The sequence below is a fragment of the Salvia hispanica genome, chromosome 4, assembly GCF_029641045.1.
Source record: "Salvia hispanica isolate PSC_SH4W2 chromosome 4, Shi_PSC_v1, whole genome shotgun sequence".
NCBI lineage: Eukaryota > Viridiplantae > Streptophyta > Magnoliopsida > Lamiales > Lamiaceae > Salvia > Salvia hispanica.
The window spans coordinates 58,900,407-58,921,155 of NC_142695.1; the positions used below are offsets into that span (position 1 = coordinate 58,900,407).

The 20,749-nt window shown below is 35.5% G+C and overlaps 2 protein-coding genes across 2 annotated transcripts; both read right to left on the reverse strand.

The window, feature by feature from the left end:
• Positions 1-2,159: 2,159 nt before the first annotated feature.
• Positions 2,160-4,504, reverse strand: LOC125192471 (xyloglucan endotransglucosylase protein 6-like). Its single transcript, XM_089056348.1, has 4 exons — positions 4,226-4,504; positions 4,042-4,142; positions 3,166-3,359; positions 2,160-2,731 (listed from the first exon to the last, which is right to left on the reverse strand). The coding sequence occupies exons 1-4, from the start codon at positions 4,383-4,385 to the stop codon at positions 2,311-2,313; spliced, it is 876 nt and encodes a 291-aa protein (XP_088912474.1). The 5' UTR covers positions 4,386-4,504; the 3' UTR covers positions 2,160-2,310.
• Positions 4,505-6,246: 1,742 nt separating this feature from the next.
• On the reverse strand, positions 6,247-8,653 carry LOC125193130 (ferruginol synthase-like). Its single transcript, XM_048090872.2, has 2 exons — positions 7,679-8,653; positions 6,247-6,903 (listed from the first exon to the last, which is right to left on the reverse strand). The coding sequence occupies exons 1-2, from the start codon at positions 8,528-8,530 to the stop codon at positions 6,301-6,303; spliced, it is 1,455 nt and encodes a 484-aa protein (XP_047946829.2). The 5' UTR covers positions 8,531-8,653; the 3' UTR covers positions 6,247-6,300.
• Positions 8,654-20,749: the final 12,096 nt, after the last annotated feature.

The following is a 20,749-nucleotide window of genomic DNA, read 5'->3' on the forward strand; positions in this document are numbered from 1 at the left end:
CCCCTTGGCTCCACTACCCAATGGATACACCGCTTAAATCAATCTATGGAATTGAAACAAGCAACTTTCAAGGAAGGAATTGGATACATTCCTCAAAGAGGAAAAATTCTCTAGGGTAGAATCTTTAATTCAGCAAAAATCTAGCAAATGAAATGACATCAAAAGGTATATATACTAGAGGTTCAAAATTTGGAAAAAAGCCCACAAAATCTAAGTCTCGGATGATTCACCCGGTCGGATGAATTGCAGGGTGCAAAACACCCGCCCGGGTGTTCTCTCTGGACTCCCTCGCTATTTCGCCATATCACCCGGTCTGGTGATTTTTAGAGTGAAAACACTCGGCCGGGTGTTCCTTCTGGAACTCTCCGCCGATTTTGCGCGACTTCTGTAAAATCGCCATAACTCCCTCATTCGAACTCCGATTGAGATGTGCAAGATACCCACGCGAAGCTGTTTCCAAGACGAAGACGATGGTGGCAGTTTCATAGCTTTTGGATATCATCTCAATAGAGCGGTTTCCGGTTGAATCCAACTGTAGTTGAAATCCTTGATGCACGGTTTCCATGATCGTATCAGTATTCTAAAAAAAGTTAATAACATTAACTTAAAATAATTGAGGATTAGACATTTTTCCAATACTATAATATAAAAATTTATTAATAATTTCATAAACTCATTGTGGATGGATGCCTATCTTTATTCAGAGAACTCGGGAAAAAATAGAATGAATGAAGTTACAACAAAACAAGACTATACTAGAATATGAATGAGAGGTAAAACAAAAATAATATATTAAGTTTTTTGTGACCGAATATATTTTACATAATGATTAGAGTATATGAAATACTAAAATATAATTGATGGTCCTTCATTTTACCATGGCATCAATGTGGTCCAAATTCATTCATAAAAAAGGGCAACATAATTCTTTAGTTGTCACATACATTGATGCCAATAATTCAAAATGTGGGGATGGCAATTGGAAAGCATCATTAATTTTGAATTCAAAAACACAGTACATATGTCCTATATTTTACCCATGTTTTTAACTTTCATCATAAAAAACAATGTACATGGAGTATATTTCATGTGTTCTTCTAATTATTTTAACACACTTATACAAACAATAAATATTTTGTTTAATGAATAGTGGATAGAAAATGTATAGTACTTTTTGACTGAATTATTGTACTTGTAATGATGAAGAGAAGAAGCAATCATTTCTCATCTTCTAAATTATGTGATTGGTCTGTACAATGCTTCCCATTATCTTATCTTACATTCAATTATTGCATTTGGTGTATTTATGTCTTATATAATCAAGCTTTACCTGAATGATGATTACACTAAATTATTGATAATACACAGTTGATAAATTAATTGGATCACAATTAGTAAACTCTTTTCATCCTTTTATACAGTTGTAGTCCACTAAAAATTTAATCCAATGATAGTACATCAATTCAAACCTAACTACTTTGTTTCACTATTTATAGCATCACATCTTATGATGATGGTCCTTAATTTATTTTTGGCAAAACTTATTTTGGAATTTTATTTTATTTTTTAATAATTTTGAGTTTGAAAATTTAAAATTGTGATTTTCTTAGTTATTTCATTATGCTAAAAAGAGCTCTTTGCACAACAATTCGTTCAAACACATCTTAAACTATAAATTTAAACGATAAACTAACCAAATGAAATTATTTCACTCTATCCATACATTTTCATTTTGAATATTTTGTAGCCATTAATGAATTTGCTTTAAAAGCATGCAGGTTCACTATTTTCAAATAATATCCTCTTTAATTGTTCACAACTTTCACATGTTGAAATAAATCAATCAAAACGAGTTTCAATTTCATATTTTATAACAATTGTTCATTTTTAGAATTATAATCTCAATTTCTTCCCATAGTTGTTTATAAAATTTAATAACATAGTTTTGGGGTGTTAATATTTTTTTCAAAATAAATTTTTGAAATAAATTTGATTTATTACTATAGCATAATAAATGTTATTCTTAGAAGTATTAAAATAATTAATATAGTAAATTGAGAAATGAAACTCTATAGTGGGGTCCATAAATTTTACCCAAGACAAAGTGAATATTAGTTATAGGACCAATTTTAATTTGTCATAGCCAATCTCACCAATAATTGCCATGAACAAAGATTTTATTGTAAAACTAATGAAATGGAACATAGAACAAAAGCTAAGCATAAAACATGGAGCCCATGTCAAATGACTAGAGAAACATTCCCAACCCTATTTCACACTTACAGAGGAAAAAAAAAAAACACACACACACTAGTGTCGGTGATGCTCGCACTCGGCCGGCTTGGCGGGAAACCTCACCGTGTCGGAGCAGTAATCATACACCATATGATTCGCCCTCACCCACACCAACTGGTGGCTCTGGTGGAGGTTGAGCTCCGACACAGTGGGCTCATCCCACCAGTACCGCCTCTCGGCGCTGCTGCTGCACCGCTTCTGGATGTCGGCGGCCGCCACCTCGCCCGGGCACGCGCACGCGTTGATCTCGAAGCCCGTGTACGACGCGACGAAGGGCGCGTGGGACCAGTCCGTCTTCACCAATCCACCTTGTGTGGCCCAATCATCAGCATTCCAAATTGAGCTATAGACTCCCATTGCTTGATCCTTGGGAAATGGGATGCCTTTGTGCTCTAAATTTGAGTGCACACGCACTGGTGTCTCATCCACCAAGAAACTGCCATGATTGAGAATATTCAATCAAACAATACTTCATCTCGAAATTAGGATTTAAGGAAAAAATGTTAGAATTTGCCAAACAACGTCCCTTCCACCATAAAGGCCCTACTCAATGACTATAAAATCACGAAATTTGGTTGAATTCTGATTTATTTCGCATCTTAATTTACCATTTTCACATTAAAATGTGCAATTTCCAAAAACAATATTCCAAATACACCACCAAGATTAAAATATTAATGTGTGATTTCCCAAATTTATGTCTCCAAATCAAGCAATAATTCAAAAGATAGCAAATTGATGTAGTAGGGTATATGATTGTGAATAAAGATTCAATCTTTATCCAACATGGTGTGTCAAAAGTTGCTTTCTTTCCACTTTTCAGAACATATTATTCCATCTGCTGCAATGAGAGAGAGAGGGAGAGCTTACACAACTTGGCGCTGGTTCCAGAAAATGGAGTAAGAGTGGAAATCCTTGGTGGGGTCGAACCAAAGGTTCAACCTTTGCTCTCTGTTTCCAACCCCATTAACATACACATTTGTTTGGACAAGGTAAGGCTCCCCTGTTTTATTCCCCAAGAACTCAAAATCAAACTCATTGTGGTAAGGCCCTTCAGATGACATCTGCACATTTCACAAAACCCCATCAAGAATCTCATTTTTAAGCTCAAGCATACACAAAAACTTTATCAAGATCACATTTTTAAGCTCAAGCAAACAAAAAAACTTTATCAAGATTACATATTTACTCAGGATGAAACTATAGTATGAAAAGAATCACATTTTTAAGCTCAAGCAAACAAAAAAACTTTATCAAGATCACATTTTTAAGCTCAAGCAAACAAAAAAAACTTTATCAGGATCACATTTTTACTCAGGATGAAACTATAGTATGAAAAGAATCACATTTTTAAGCTCAAGCAAACAAAAAAACTTTATCAAGATTACATTTTTAAGCTCAAGCAAACAAAAGCACTTTATCAAGATCACATTTTTACTCAAGATGAAACTATAAAGAATCACATTTTTAAGCTCAAGCAAACAAAAAAACTTTATCAAGATCACATTTTTACTCAAGATGAAACTATAGTATGAAAAGAATCACATTTTTAAGATCAAGCAAACAAAAAGCCTTTATCAAGATCAAATTTTTAAGCGCAAGCAAACCAAAAAACTTATCAAGATCGCATTTTTAAGCTCGAACAAACAAAAAAACTTTATCAAGATCACATTTTTAAGCTCAAGCAATCAAAAAACCTTTATCAAGATCACATTTTTACTCGAGAGAGAGAGAGAGAGAGATTACATAGAAAGCAGTGACGGTTCCAGCGGAATCACCAGCAACGAGCTTGATCTGAACAGTGACTTTCCCAAACAAGTACTTGCTCTTCGAAGAGAATCCAGCTCCTTCATTTTAAGAAATCAAACACGTAAGAAAAGGCAAAAACAAGAAAAAACAGAGCAATGCTGTGAAGGGGAGTGAGTACTACCGGAGTGATTGTCGAGCTTCATGTGAACAACTTCTCCTTCATTGGTGAAATGATCGAACGCCCAGCTAGGCTGGAAGAGTTGCTCGAATTTCGAGGAATTCGCGAGGCCCACCGTCGCAAATGCGAAGAAAATAGCAAGAATTGCAGCGCGGTTTGCCATTGGAGCAATTTATCGAACAGATAAACTGCGAGAGATTTTTAAGTGTGATTGCTGTGAGTGGAATGAGAGATGAGTGTGATGACTGATGAGTGTATATAAAGGCAGTGGAGATGTTGGTGTACATTTTCTGAGTCCACGTTGGAGACTGTTTCCGAGGAAGAAATAAAAAATCTTGGAGCCCTTGGCTATGATTTGGCTTAGCATTTATGCCTTTAGTCCATTCATTGGCAAAAAAAAAATACTCCCTTCGCGCCACTAAATATGCAATATTTACTTTTCGGCACGAGATTTTATACAGTATTGTTTTGAAAGTTAACGGAGAGAGAGTTAAAAAAGAGAGAAGAAAAAGTAGAGAGAGTATTGTCACCTTTTATAGAAACGTTTCATTTTTAATGGGACAGACTAAAAAGGAAAGTGTTTCATTTTTAATGGGTACTCCCTCCATTCCTGAAGAGTATGCACTATTTTCTTTTTTCGTACATCCCTAAAGAGCATGAACATTACAATTTCTTTCTGATGAGGTGAGACTCATTCTCCGCTATCAATACTTAAAAAACTTTCTGTATCTATCTCTCTTTGACTTTTTACCAATAATGCATTAAAATTCGTGTCAAGCCCAAAGTTCATACTGTTTGGTGGTGTTCGGTTTGCAGGATAAAATAATATCAAAGATACAATCTAGGATTGAGTTGTGAGATTATTTTAGTTATAGGGGGTTGGCTATGACTAATTATCCTTTGATTATTCATCTAGTATTGAGTTGTGCAGTTGAATCTCATGTACCAAATACACAACAAATTTAACTCCGGATACAATCTTGCAAATCGAACACCCCCTTTGGAAATGGAGGGAGTATTTAATTTAAGACTAAAGTCCATAATTGATCCTTTACATTTATCTTAAAAAAACTTTTTGGTCCCTTACATTAAGATTGTTACCTTCTGGTCCCAAACAATATGTTTTGGTCCAAAGTTAACACTTTAGTTAAAGTTAACGGTCAAATCTAGTTTGACAATAATTAATGACTTAATTATAAATTTAATTAATTTAATATTAAAAATTTTATAAATTATTTTCGTTACATACATGTAAATTCTCTTTATTTGTTGGACAAAAATTTCAAAAATTATCTTATAAATTGATCTCGTTAATACGTACTAAATATTACTCTCTCTGTTTCATTTAAGATGACACATTTTTCTTTTTAGTTTGTTACCACTAAGATGACACATTTCTTTTTTAGAAACTTTTTCTCTCCAATTAATACGCCCAACCACTTTTTTTCACTCCTATTTAAATATTCATTTTTCTTTCTTTTTATTTTAATACTTACACCCATATTTTCTCTCTCCAGTTAAATACATTAACCAATAACTTCTAAAATCATGTGCCGGCAAAACGTGCGGTAATGATGACAGTGAGTTGGGCTGGAAATAAATGAATAATTGGGCTATACTTATTGAGTTAGTGGGCCTGATATTATTTAAGTTGTGGGCTTGGGATTCAATTTTTTTTTTTTTTTTCTTTTATTAAATTGTTTGTACTCGGAACTAATTTATTCCAAGTAATTTAATTATTTTAAAGAAATTATTTTTTTAAAAAAACTGTTCACAAAGTAATTAAAGAATGACATTAAACTATATAACAAAAAAAAAAAAAAGGAATGATATTAAACTCTATAAGTGAGATAGGTGCATAATTCTTGGAACTACTCGATTTAGTTGAGCAGTAGTAATTTTTTTTTACAAAAAATAAAACATTTAATTTTCTCTTCTATATTACTCTGTTTATCTTTCATATTTTATTTTTTTTCCTATTTTTGCTTTACTTCATTTAATACAATATAAATTTTTAATATTTATGCTCAAATAGTAATACAATTGATAATTTCCAATATACATAAGATGAGCAAATGTTAAATTCTAAATGGAAAAGCTGTAAGTGGAACTGGTTTGCGCAAATTTATCGCAAAGTTGTCATTTTTATGGTCCGGATGATCCTTGTCTTTCTCAAGTTTCCAGTCAAAATTATGAACCAAAACCGCGGTGGTCGTTTGCAGAATCCGGGTTGCCAAGGGCATTCCGGGGCATATTCTGCGGCCCGCCCCGAAGGGTATAAGCTGGAAATGCTGGCCTTTGAAGTCCAGTTTGTTGTCAAGGAATCTCTCTGGCTCAAAAGATTCCGGATCGGTCCAGATGCTCGTGTCTTTTGCCATTGACCACGTGTTGACGAGTATCTGCGTCCCTTTTGGGATCATATAACCATTCACCTCTTGATCGGCTTCGGACATCCGGGTGACCGCAAGAGGCCCTGGTGGGTGATAACGAAAGGTTTCTTTGATCACTGCCTGCAGATACGGGAGGGACGCGATGTCCGCCTCCCGGATTTGCCCATTCTCTCCGGCTACACTTTTTATCTCTTGCTTTAGCCTTTTGAGTTTGTCCGGGTTGAATAGTAGCTCCGTCATGATCCACTCCACCGTGAACGAGTTCGTGTCTATTCCTCCTACGATTAATTCCTAGTATATTTATAGTTTTTTTAGAAAAAAAATTAGAGAAAATGAAAATACTCCATCCGCCCCTCATAATTTGTCACCATTTGACCCTGCACGAGTTTTAAGAAATGTAATAGAAAGTGGATTGAAAAAGTTGGTAGCATGTGGGTCCTACTTTTATATAATCCATCAATTTTTTAAAAATAGCAACTATTTTCATTTTGGGCCGTTCCTTAAAAATTAAAACTTTAGAATTATTCTATTTTAGGACATGGACCAATCTACTAACTCTACTTTCACTACTTTTTCTCTTCCTCTCTCTTACTTTACCAATTATGCGTTAAAACCCGTGCCGTTTCAAATGTTCTATTTTTGAATACTGAGGACGTATTAGTTTTATAATAAAATGTGAGAGAGATGAGTTACTGGAATGTGAGGCCCACTACCAAAATAAGTACTCCCTCTGTCCCCATTAGGAGTCCCATTTTTCGACGGCACTGATTTTAAGAAATGTTAAGAAAGTTAGTGGGATACGGGTCCCACTTGTATACATTAGTTTTAAATGGAATTTGAGTGGAAGGTGAGACCCTATTACCATTTATGGTAAAAGTGAACCGGAACTCCTATTCGCGGACGGAGGGAGAAAAAATGAAAAGTGACAAATTTTCAGGAATAGACGAAAATAGAAATAAGTGACGAATTTTCAGGGACGAAGGGAGAAAAAATGAAAAGTGACAAATTTTCAGGGATAGACGAAAATAGAAATAAGTGACAAATTTTCAAGGACAGAGGAACTTACGAAAAGTAAATAAGGGATATCTTGTGTGGTGAAGTTGTAGTCGTTTCCTTGGGCGATATCGATGATTGCCTCGAGCAGATCCTGCTTTGGGTTGTTCCTTCTGCGGTCCTCCAGCCTGTGGTCAACAAATTCACGGAATTTGGCCAACAGTTTCCCCAAGCTCAACTCCGCCTTGCGCTTGATCCCCTGCGGATCCAAGGGCTTGAGAATGGGGAAGAAGTCGGCGATGTTGGGAGTGAACAAGGAGAAGAAATCGTCCATGTTCTTCTTCAACTCCACGGCGGTGTCCGGGGAGGTGAAGGAGAAGATGGTGGAGAGCAAGAGGTCGAGGTTGGCCATGAACACCACGTCGTGGACGTTGACCACGTCCCCGCGGTCGGAGTGGACGTTGACCGCGTCCACGAGCTTCTGCAGCATCTCCTGGCGGAGGGGCTCGCTCCCCTCGAGGCACCGGTCCGAGAAGACGATCTCTTTGCACATCTTGCGCTTGTCGCGCCACGCCTTCCCGGCCGGGCCGAAGGTCATGGAGAGCTTGCTGAAGTCGCACGCCTCCATCGCGTGGGGGACGTACCGGCCGGAGAAGGCCTGGCCATGGCGCTGGAGGAGCGCCATGGCCATCTCCGGTGTGGACGCCACCACCATGTACGCACTGCCTAAACGGATCGACATCAGAGGGCCGTACGTTTTCGCCAGCTGCCTCAGCGTTTCGTACGGATTTTTTTTACCTAGTTGGTGAATGTTTCCGATGATCGGGAGGGGCCTGGGCCCCGGAGGGAGCCGTGGCCCCGGCCCCCGGAGGAATATAAACCACAACATTACAGCCATGACTACAGCAAACAAAAAGCAATCCATCTTCTAATGCTTTTTCTTCTCCCTTGTATGCTAATAAGCCTCCTTTTATAACCGAATTCAATCTAGAGAGTGTAACAAATCATAGACAATTTGAACACGTTTCTTCTTTGAGGAAGAGAAGATGGTCTATGTATAGAGATGTGAATGTGTGGCTGTGTGTGTTTTGTCTCTGTGGAGCTTTTACATCTTCTTGTTTGCATGCGCTTGTTCCAGCTCGTGCTTGATGTGAATGAGTCCAGTCGAGCATAGTCCGAGTCGCGTGCTTTTATCGTTCTCTGCTTTGGTCGTTGTTAGGGGTGAGCAAAAAAATCGAAAACCGAATATCTGAACTGAACCTAGCCGAAATTTTGAAATTCCGTTCGTTTGGTTTCGGTTCGGTTTTAAAAATACAAAAATTTTGATTTTTCGGTTTGGTTCAGGAGAAAAATAAACCGAAAAACCAAATAACCGAATTATATTTTAAATATAATATTATATATATTCTACTGCTTTAATATGTCATATTCTAATGCTTATAGCACCCTAATCCAAAATCAAGACCAAATCTCCACCCTTAGATTTTAAAATGAGAGGATGGGATTAAATCTTACGAATCTCAATAAATAGTAGACAAAATATCAACAAAAGGGTAATATCGTCATTATGTTATCATATGATAATTTTCGTGAATGTTTTTATATATCAACATAGTGTACTACAAATATCAACAATATGACGTAAGAATATCAACACTATTACAAGAAAAATCAACACATATTTATTGAGATCTTTACATGGTTTTATTGAGATTTTTATATGGTTTTATTGAGATATTTTGATGTATTTGTTGATAAAAATCTGGTTATCAACATTTTACGAAAATTAAACTAAAAAATATCAAATTTCATCATCCGAACATCGTCGGAATATATGCAATTGAGATCTCGTTGGAATCCTTATAAAGTTATCTTTAATTTGATATTTTTATACCTTTTTTTTTAAGATTTCTACTTTAGGAAATTTTTATAAGGTAACCTCACCAAGTTAATGTGTTTGATGTCTAGATTGTTGGAGGTTTAATGGGAAGGAGGGGCTAAAAAAAATATTGCAGGGATAAAAGCTTAAAGTTGTAATAATGGCCACTATTAATGAAGTTGAAGAAGATGCTAAGTTAGTGAGAAGTTGCTACTACTTAAAAATATTTTTATATTTTAATATAATAATAGTACTAAAATCAAAATATACAACATAGGACCTGGAATCAAATTTGATTTTAAAATGATTTCACTTTATCGTAAGAAATAAATGTGGAATATAGGAGTACTTTTTTCGGAAGTAGACTAACTAAATACTAGGAGTATTATTTAGTGGAGGAGGTAATGGAGTTAATTAACAGGGAATTTTTTCAACCATGCCTTGTCCTATACGGCAAAATCGGCATACTATTAATTATCGAGTGAAAATATTTGTTGATACTATATATTCATCTTTCATTTTATACAAGTATTATTATATTTTTTTTCGTCCGTTCATAGAAATAGTTTATATCCAGTAACAGACAGATGTTCATGAGGAGAGGGACTTAAACCCCTTCCAAACCTTTTTTTAAAAAAATGATTTCTACTTTAGGAAATTTTTAGAAGGTAACATATGCCCATGTGGACCAAACTAGCTAGTGAATGTAATGGAGTTAATTAACAGGGAATTTTGTCAACCATGCCTTGTTCTATACGGCAAAATTAGCATACTATTAATTATCGAGCGAAAATATTTGTTGATACTATATATTCGCCATTCATCTTATACAAATATTATCATTTTTTTTCCGTCCGTTCATAGAAATAGTTTATATCCAGTGGCGGACAAATGTTCATGAGGAGAGGGGCTTAAACCCTTTCCAAACCTTTTTTTTGAAAAATGATTTCTACTTTAGGAAATTTTTAGAAGGTAACATATGCCCTCCAAGTTAATGTGTTTGATATCTAAAGTGTTGAAGGTTTAATGGGGAGGAGGGGCTTAGAAAATATTGCAGGGATAAAAGCTTATAGTTACAATAATGGCCCCTATTAATGAAGTTGAAGAAAATGTTAAGTTGGGAGAAGTTGCTAATCTATACATATATAAAAGGGGAGTTTTGGGAGTTTTTATATAACTATTTTATGAGAAGGATGTTAACACAATAAACAAAAGTTATTAAATTGATTAATTGATTACAATCATGATCATATAAATAAATTTATTTGGCTTTTCATTTCTTGTAACCTTCATTGCTTTAACTTTGTGGTTTAAGACGACTTAATTACGTAACCTTTCGCATTCTTATTTTGTATCTATAAAAAACATTGATTTGTTGATGGATTATACATCAACAATAGCATTTTCCTCATTTCTAAAGTTTTCTATATTTTAGTGTACATTTTAGGAGCATTATATTGTTTGCTTCTTGAAGGTTCATCAAGTTCATTAGTGTCTAATAGATTGAAGTGTTTCTACATATTATGAAGAAGTTCTTTAATCTATAGGAACAATATGTCAATCCGAGAGCAAATAGCTGGAAGTAATTTGTCTTGTGGGCCGGAAAGATGGTTTTTCTCGACTCAACTTATAGTTCGATTTGTTTTACTATTTTCATTGTAATTTCTATTCTACTTATTGTTGTATAATTGTAAATTTGTACTATAGTTAGAATACTATCTACTACTGTTTAGGAATAATTTCTAATTCTCATAGTAATCTAATTTTAAATATTAAAATGAATACTCCTACAAAATTATCAATTTGATAATCTTAGTATATTGTTGTACAATAGACAATTTAACTATAATATGTACTATTTTAAATTGTCAATAAATGGATAATTTAAAATACAATAAATTATAGTTTAATTTAAAATACTCACTTTTAGATGTTTATGTGAATGTTATTTTTATTACAAATATTTTTATATTTATATAAATACTTTAATTTTAATTTTATATTTATCATCACAAATAGTAGTGTATGGTATTATTTGTGAATTTATTCAATTTTTAAATTATTTTGTAATGCTAAATTTTTGAACGGGGACGGAGGAGAATTTTATTGATATTTGGGAGATATTCACATGTTTGCCATTTTGAATTAAAAAAAATTAATTTAAACTAATTTTAGTTATTGAATTTATGCATCTTAATCGGCATTTTATGATATAGGTGTGGAAATTATTGAGCATTACTATAGCCGACAGTTTCATATGTCAATTATAATTATTATAAAATTATGTTATGATGTTTGTTGCATTTCTAATGTAGAAGATGAAAAGCTTTTTAAGTTTTAAACATAGGGAAGTTTCAAGGTTTTTAATTTAGTAAGTGCAAGGTTTTGTAACATCTCCTTCTCTCCACGCATCACATGTCAAAGTTTTAATTTTATCATGGCAAATGAAAGATTTTGTAACACCCCATTTATCTCCTTGCATACACTCCCCCCGTCCCATGTTACTCGCACTTTTCATTTTAGGCCGTAAATTTGAGATTGATTTTTTAGTGTAATTAAAATAGAATTTTAAGTGTAATGAGATGTCACTTAATAAAGGACCTCTTAACTTAAACTAACATATTAATTAAATGCATTAATTCTAACTTAAACTATAAATAGTGTAAGGAGTTTGTGACGTGCCGAAAAGTAATCAATGTCATTGCTACGACATTATATGATGAAATTTTGCCACCGGAGATGCAAACGTTATTTTATATTGTTTCTTTGGATTTTATTTTAATTTATGTATTTTCCTCTTATTTAAACTAAATCAAATTTAATGTGATTCTATTTTTTTTAGAGAAAAAATATTGAATTTTTATTTTCTTTGGAATCTAAAATTTGGTATAAATACAGTAATTCAGTTCACCGGCTATATTTTACTCTTTAGTATAGGAATTGCAGGTTAAAAATCATATGTGGAAGATATATGTTTTGTCTGAAATTGTATAAATTCAAAAATTAAATATTTTTGGTGAAACAAACATAAACTACGAATTCATTCAACAAAATTATGAATGCACCGTAGATCTTTACGAACTTAGAGTTGAGAATAATTCATAATTTTTCTTTTAGCCGATCTATATTAATTTTTAACATGCCTATCTTTAATTAGTATAATAGTATCAGTCACTCTCTTCCTCTCACATCCATAATTCTCTCTCTTTTTTCTCTCTAAAACTCATTATTATAATGGTGATGCTATCTTACGATCGGCAATCTCACCCACATGAAGACATGCAAGGCGGGCAACAGCCATCCCCATCGTGGACCTATCTTAATCTGGCGCCAAAACCCTCATTGTAGACGTTGCAAAGTTTCATCAAAGTGGTCTACCATAGAATCTCCATGGCTTTCCTCAAATTTGGAAGTTGGAGCCATGAAATATTCTCAACTTCTCCACCAACCCCGACCTCGCCTCCCGCAAAACTAACTCCACACCGTGCCAGGATCCCAAACACTTATAACAAATGGTATTTAACATGGATTGACTTATATCTTATATTCTAACTTATGCATATTGATAACTCGCCTTTTAAAAATCTCGACGACAAATACCTCCATCAACAAATGTCAGGTTTTTTGAAATAAAAATAACAAATAGTTTTGAACGGGGATGGAGGGAGAATTTTATTGATATTTGGCTCATTTGTTAGTCATGATGATTATATTTTAAAATTAAGGGTTTAGGATTTAGGTTTCAAGGTTTGGGTTTTTAGTGTTTAGTGTCACTATATTGCAATGAAATGAAAGTTTCGAAGATGAATGAGGGAAGTTAAAAACTATAATGAAACAAAACAAAATCTCTATAAATACTTCTCACGTGTTGAAATTTTAGGAGAAACGATTCATGTACAATTTGCATGTCCGGGTTCAGTCTTTTTTGACATTTATATTATTACTTTTAGTTTGGTTAAATGTAGATTAGAGTTATTCTTTTAGTTATAAGGAACGGAGGGAATATGTTTTAGTTGCATAAAATTCATAGTCATTTTATATACAATTTTTAGTATAATAATATTATTTTTAATTTCATTTAATTAATTTATAATCTAACATTAATTTTTAAAAATATTTTAACCTGTGCATCGCACAGGCGTGATACTAGTACTAATAAAATTGGAAAAGTCAATCTCTATATCTATATAAACGTGCTGCAATTATTATTAGTTGTTGTATAAAAATTCTTTCTTTATCCTATAAAAATATATATAATAGATATGACATGAGAATTAAGATAAAATTAGTAAAGTAAAAAAGAAAAGAAGAATGCTACGGTATGGTAAATTAAGAGAAAGAACGAAAATGTTAGTTATTATAAATTCAAGATTATATGCTTGATGTTTATAATGTAAATAGTGTACACAATATTTCTACTATTGGATCTAGAGGTATATTATATATTCACACGTGTATCACTTTTGGTTCTAGAAGTATACTACTCCATATTCACATGTTTATCACTTTCTTATCCAAAATGCGAAAATCATTAGAAATACATTTATTTGCGAAAACGTTCAAGGTCACCTATATTAGATGAATTGTACTTCTCTTCTTTCTCAGCAAAAAGTTAGATAGATCTAGTATCTCTTTGTTAAACAGCTTAACTAATGTTCACATTAATTTGCAATTGGATCAAATTCACAAATTGAATGTGTTACTCCATAAAAGTCCACTAATTTTAGGAATAGGTTGAAATTAATTATTTATAATAATGAATTGTAAAATTATGGAGGTGAAGAAGTAAGACCGCGTGGCGCGTGTGTGTTTTGACTTGGACCAACTCAACCATTGTGTACACGAGTCAACACAATACGAACGGCTGACATTAGGTTAACATTTTTTGCTGCTACTATTTTATCATCTGCTGATATTTTTTAATGGTCCAGATTATAGTTTGAAGTTTGTATAATATTTAGAATTTGTATTTTATCGCCACCCTGTATGATTATATAATTAAATACTCCTTCTGTCCCATAAAAGATGTCTCACTTTCCTCTTTAATTTGTCCAACTAAAAATGTCACATTTCCATTTCTGGAAAAAGTTATCTCTCACATTAATATAAAAATTATATTTTCTCTCTCTACTGCATACACAAAACAAAACATCCTAAAATCTCGTGTCATCCCACAAGTGTGACATATTTTGTACTCTCTCTGTCCCCAATGAATATGCACTTTGGGTTCAGTACGAGTTTTAATGAAAAAATTGGGAAAGTAAGAGAGAGGTAGAGAGAAAAAAATAATTAAAGTATTGTTACTGGAGAATGAGCCTCACCTCATTAGAGTGAAAAGAGTTTCAAAAATTGAAAAGTACAAATTCTTGTAGGATGGACTAGAAAAAAAAGAGTACATATTCTTATGGGACGGAGGAAGTAGTTAGTAAGAATTACTCTCTCCGTCCCGGCTAAGATGACACATTGCTTAGCCGGCATGAGATTTTAGGAGTTATTGGTTAAAGTGTTTAATTGGAGAGAGAGAAGATGAATGTAAGTATTAAAGTAGAGAGATAAAGAAAGATGGATATTTTAATAGGAGTGAGAAAAAGTGGTTGAGTATATTAATTGGAGAGAGAAAGTTACCAAAAAAGGAAATGTGTCATCTTAGTTGGGACGAACTAAAAAGGAAAACGTGTCAACTTAAGTGGGGTGGAGGGAGTAGATCATATAGAAGGGGTAAGGGCATTAGCAATGGGGCCGGATTCCCAGAGCCGATGGATCGCCCCCCAAATTGCCTTCCACATGTTACCATAGTGGGGAGGGAGCCGATCTCTCTTTCCCTTCGCCTTCGCCGTTCCGCCGATAAATCGGCCAAGTCGATGCATCTATCGGCTCCGCATCGGCCCGCAATAGGCCTCCTTTGCGGAGGCTCGGGCCGATGGCAGAGCCGATTTTCCTATGTATTTTATTTTTAATTAATTTTTTAATTTTCTTCTCCTATATAAATACCTCAATCCTCTTCATTTCACACACCCACATCCTCTAGTTCACAATTTTTCTCACTTCACAATTTTTCTCACTAGAAATGTTTAATTTCACCCACAATTCGGATTCGGATTCGGATTCCGATTCCGACATCGGCGAGAGCAACCCCATCATTGTATTCTGTTTCCAATATTGTAATACATCGAAGAATGAATTTATTATGTAATTTTATATGTTTTTTAGTTTTTGAAATGAAATGAGCTAGGCTCTGAGATAAGCTCTGGGATAGGCTCTCTATTGCAGAGAGATAGGCTTTGGGATGAGCCTGCTGACGTGGCAGGAAAAAATGGAGATAGGTTCTGAAATGGGCTATGAAGAAGGGCCCTTATTGCTAATGCCCTGATAAAATAGGGATAGTGATATTTTTCATTTCATAAAATACGTCTTTTTACTTAGAATTGTTATTTTTAATATTTCATCTGTATAATTTAAAGTGACATCTTTTTTTTCCTTGTGACTTATTCCAAATATCGATATATTTCAAACATATATTTATCACAATTTCTTCTCTATCCTTTGGACTTAACAAAACATAAATTACTAGGTCGAAATATAAACATTTCGATTTGAATGAGATGGAGTATGTTTTGGACACTTTTTTCACCAAAAATAAAGAACTTTTCAAAAAGAAGAATATATGTACTCTCTGTGTCCGCGAATAGGAGTGTCGTTTTTCCATTTTAATCTGTCCGCGAATAGGAGTTTCGGTTCACTTTTACCATAAATTGTAATAGGGTCTCACATTCCACTAACTTATTCCACTCACATTTTATTTAAAACTAATATATACAAGTGAGACTCCGATTTCACTCATTTTCATAACATTTCTTAAAACTCGTGCCGTCCACGGATTAGACTCTAAAATTTTACTCCCTTCGGCACCGATTAAGAGTAACACTTTTTCATTTCGGTCCGTCCCCAATTAAGAGTCACACTTCATTTTTACCATAAATAGTAAATAGGTCCTACATTCCACTAACTCAATCCGCTCACATTTTATTATAAAACCAATATAAAAAATTGGTACCACACGCCACTGATTCACTTGGATTTTACATGATTTTAGAGGGTAGTTTTACTTGGTTTTGATCATATATTGTGTACTTTGAGACATGGTTATAGCTACTTCTCTATTATGTTGGTATTTTGACCATTTTGTGAAGAATGTGTAGAAAAATGTATAAAATATGTGGATGTGCAGCTGCTCAATGTTCGAGACAGCTTATCTGGAGTTTTTGAAGTCCGATTCGCATGTAATGCATACCATTCTCTTCGTTATCGAAAGAGCTTCGCGTGGATATCTTAAATGTCTCAATCGGAGTTCGGTAGAAGAAGTTATGGCCGTTTTACCAAGACTGCGCAGTGCAGTGACATAGCTGGCGACCCGCCAGGTTCGCATGTAAACGAACCTGGCGACCCGCCAGCAATCCACGAAAAAAACGCCGTAAGCAGCTGGCGACTGGCCAGCTTCGACGCACACCCAACCTGGCGACCCGCCAGCTTCGTCGGACAGCTTATTTCGGGCCCAAAGTCAACCCTAGGTATATATATGCCTAGGAAACGCCTCCAAACACAACTTACACGCCTCCTACCCCAAAAATACCAATTTTTCACCTAGGAAGAAGAGAAGAACGAGCAGAGGACGAGTATTCATCGCAAGATTGAAGACGAGACCTCCAATCTGCCCAATCCAATTCTAGGAGTTTCTACTTTTAGTTTTATTCTTGTTCAAACAATGTTTTTGATTATTTCTTTGAATATTTCTTTGACTTTTGTGATGAACATGAGTAGCTAAATCCTTCGTAGAGTTCTACGGGGGAGATACAATGATTCTTATGTTTAATTGATTACTTTTTTCTATGCCTTGGCTCATGTGGTTATTTTGATTTCTTCTGTGCTTATACATTTATTTGACTGATCACCTTATAAATGCATGTGGATTTTACTACAACAACTGAGAAGTGAGTAGTTTAATTTGAAAGAGAAGAAATTGACGTCTTTGCCAATATAATCGAGAGATTTGAGCCTTTGAATGAAGCTAAGTATCTTAGGAGCTATTAGGAGTTGTTGCCTTAGTTCTAGGAAGGAGACTTCGGTTCTAGGGAACAATCTACAAATTATATGCTTCGAGAAAAGATATAGTTTTACCTTAGTGATAGCTTAATAACCCTTGAGACCCTTTGTTGGCATAGTTAGGAAGTTAGTTGAGCATATGATAGTTGTTATCGATCCCGTAGGATTCTACCCTTCTCATCATTGATCTACATCTGTTTTCTTATTTGCTTTAGTTCTCTATTTGTTTTTAATTGTTTTTACCTTGTTTTTAAATAGATTTAGAAAAACCAAAATTCCGATTCATCTAGATAGTAGTTGAGGTTGGTTCGTGGTAATTAGGTTGACACTCATTGTCTCTGTGGATACGATACTCTTTGCTTACTATTTGCTACATTAGCCCCATACACTTGTGGGTATACTTGTGTTAAAAATAAGTTGAGTCAGCCACTAACTTTTTTCAACCAACTTTTCTTTACATTTCTTAAAACTCGTGCCCCGTCAAAGGGTGACTCTTAATCGGGGATGGAGGGAGTAAGAGCATCTCCAATGCCGGCTAGCCAACCGGCTAGCCGGTCGGCTAGCCGAACCATTGCAGCCGGCCAGCCCGAAATCGGCATGAGCTAGCCGATTGCCTGGCGCTGGCCGCCATTGTGGCGTGTCGATCGGCCAGCGATCGGCCAACGCTCTATTTCGTTTTTTTTTTTTAAATTTTGATAACCTATATAAACGCGATTTTAGTTTCATGTTCATTTGCACCACTTGTTTTAACGAGTTTTCTCTCTCTCTCTCTAAATTTCTGTACAAGAGCATCATCGAGCGATGAGTAACGCGGGTGGTAGCAGTGGTGGTAGTGGTGGGGATGCTGAGGAGTACGAACGGAGGATGAACGAGGCTATGGTGGCCTACATGAACCGCGAGATGCAGCGGTACATGCGTAGGGTGGAACAGCAGGCGATACTTCGCCCTCCACGGGTTGTCCACCGTCGAGCAGTGATTGATCGGGATCACGTAGCTGCACATCAGCGGCTATATGACGAGTACTTTTCAGAGAACCCGCGGTTTCCCACAAACATGTTCAGGCGGCGTTTTAGAATGCGCATGGAGTTGTTTATGCGTATCGTTGATGCTTTGGAGCGTCGATATCTGTATTTCCGCTTCAGGCACGATGCGGTTGGCAGACCCGGCCACACCCCTATTCAAAAGTGCACGGCGACAATTAGGCAGTTGGCCTACGGAGGCGCGACAGACATGTGGGATGAGTACCTCCACATCGGTGAGACGACTGCTCTGGAATGTCTGATATTTTTCTGTCAGGGCGTGATAAATATTTTCGGTGAGCAGTACCTTCGAAGCCCTACACCCCAAGATTGTCAGAATTTGATGCAGATGCACGGGGAGCAGCATGGATTCCCGGGGATGTTAGGCAGCATAGATTGTATGCATTGGGAGTGGAAGAACTGTCCGACTGCCTGGAAGGGGGCCTACACGACCGACTACAAGGGAAAGAATCCCACGATGATCCTCGAAGTCGTAGCTGATTACCGCCTGTGGATCTGACATGCGTATTTTGGGTAGCCGGGTCGAACAACGACATCAACGTCCTGAACTCGTCGCCCCTCTTCAACGAGAAGTGTCAGGGCATCGGTCCTGCCGTCTCATTTGTGGCCAACGGCAACCGGCATGATATGGGCTACTACTTGGCGGACGGGATATACCCTAGGTGGCCTGTCTTTGTGAAGACGATCAGACACGCAAGTGATGAAATGAATGCCTACTTTGCGGACAGACAGGAGTCGGCGCGCAAGGACGTGGAGCGCGCATTTGGTGTGCTCCAGTCTCAATGGGCGGCAATTAAGGGTCCAACGCGTTTGTGGGATGTCGAATGCGTTTCCCAAATAATGTACGCCTGCATTATCATGCACAACATGATCGTCGAAGACGAAGGCGTACAACTGACTAGTTGAGCCAATGACGATGAAGCCGGTCCAAGCCACGGAACGATCACCCCTAGCGTACGACGTGGGGTACCTCTCGATGAAGTCGGCCGCCTCAAGGAATATGCCGACATGCGCCAAGTGGATGCTCATATTCAACTCCAAAAGGATATAATTGAAGAGTTGTGGGCACGGAGGACTGCACGCCGATAGTTTTTTTTCTTTATTATGTAATTTTTTTTATTTTTAGTTAATGTACTTTTTTTATTTAAATAAAATTAACGAATTTTTCCCATATATGTGTCGTAAATTTAATTCCGTAATTTAATCGTAATTTTAATTCCGTAAATGTTGTATTTTTTGAATTATTTTTATTGCGGCTGGCCTATGGCTGACCTAAATCTGATGTGACAAGTGGATTTTTAGTACTGCTGACATGGCAGGGAGAGAGAGTGGCTGGCCTATGACTGACCTATTTGCATTGGAGATGCTCTAATATGCAAGCCGTTAGCTAAGCTGCAGCTTAGCTGCCGTCTGACTTGGCTTGATGGGACACATTGTAGATGAGGTAAGTGGTGATGATGCCGAATCACATTATGACACGTGGACCATCACCAGCTGGAATTGCATTTACGGATACGAAAAATTAAATGATGGGGAGTGGGCTAAAGAGTGAATTGGAGAGGAGGCATCACCTTTTTCACTCTTTTTATTTTAATTGAATACATATATGCTTTGATGAACCATATCCACCTGGACTGTGCAAGCACTAAATACTTTGGCATCTTTTTTCACGTTTTTTTTTTCTTTTATAATGTCAAAAAAATATTTAGATTTTTCAAGTTAAGTTATGGATAACCTAGAGAAGTGTGTCATTTAATTTGATTCTAGTGTGTCATTTAATTTGAAAGCAAAGTAGATTTTGTTTTTTGATTATGCAAAAGGGATTGAGGGTGTTACTTTGTCAATTTCAATTACCCAAAAGTAATACTCTCCACTTGCATTTGAATAATTTTTACTATATATTAGTTTTAAATAAAATATAAGTTGGATGAATTAGTTGAAAGTAATACCTTATTACTGTAACTGGTTTGCTTCTTCAAAGAATTTTGACTTCTTATTTTATTCATTTTGGAGATTGTACCGTAACTGGTTTGCTTCTTCAAAGAATTTTGACTTTAAGTGTACTATTGTATTTTTTATTTTGGATATTATATATATACATAGTACTAGAATTTTCTATAAATTA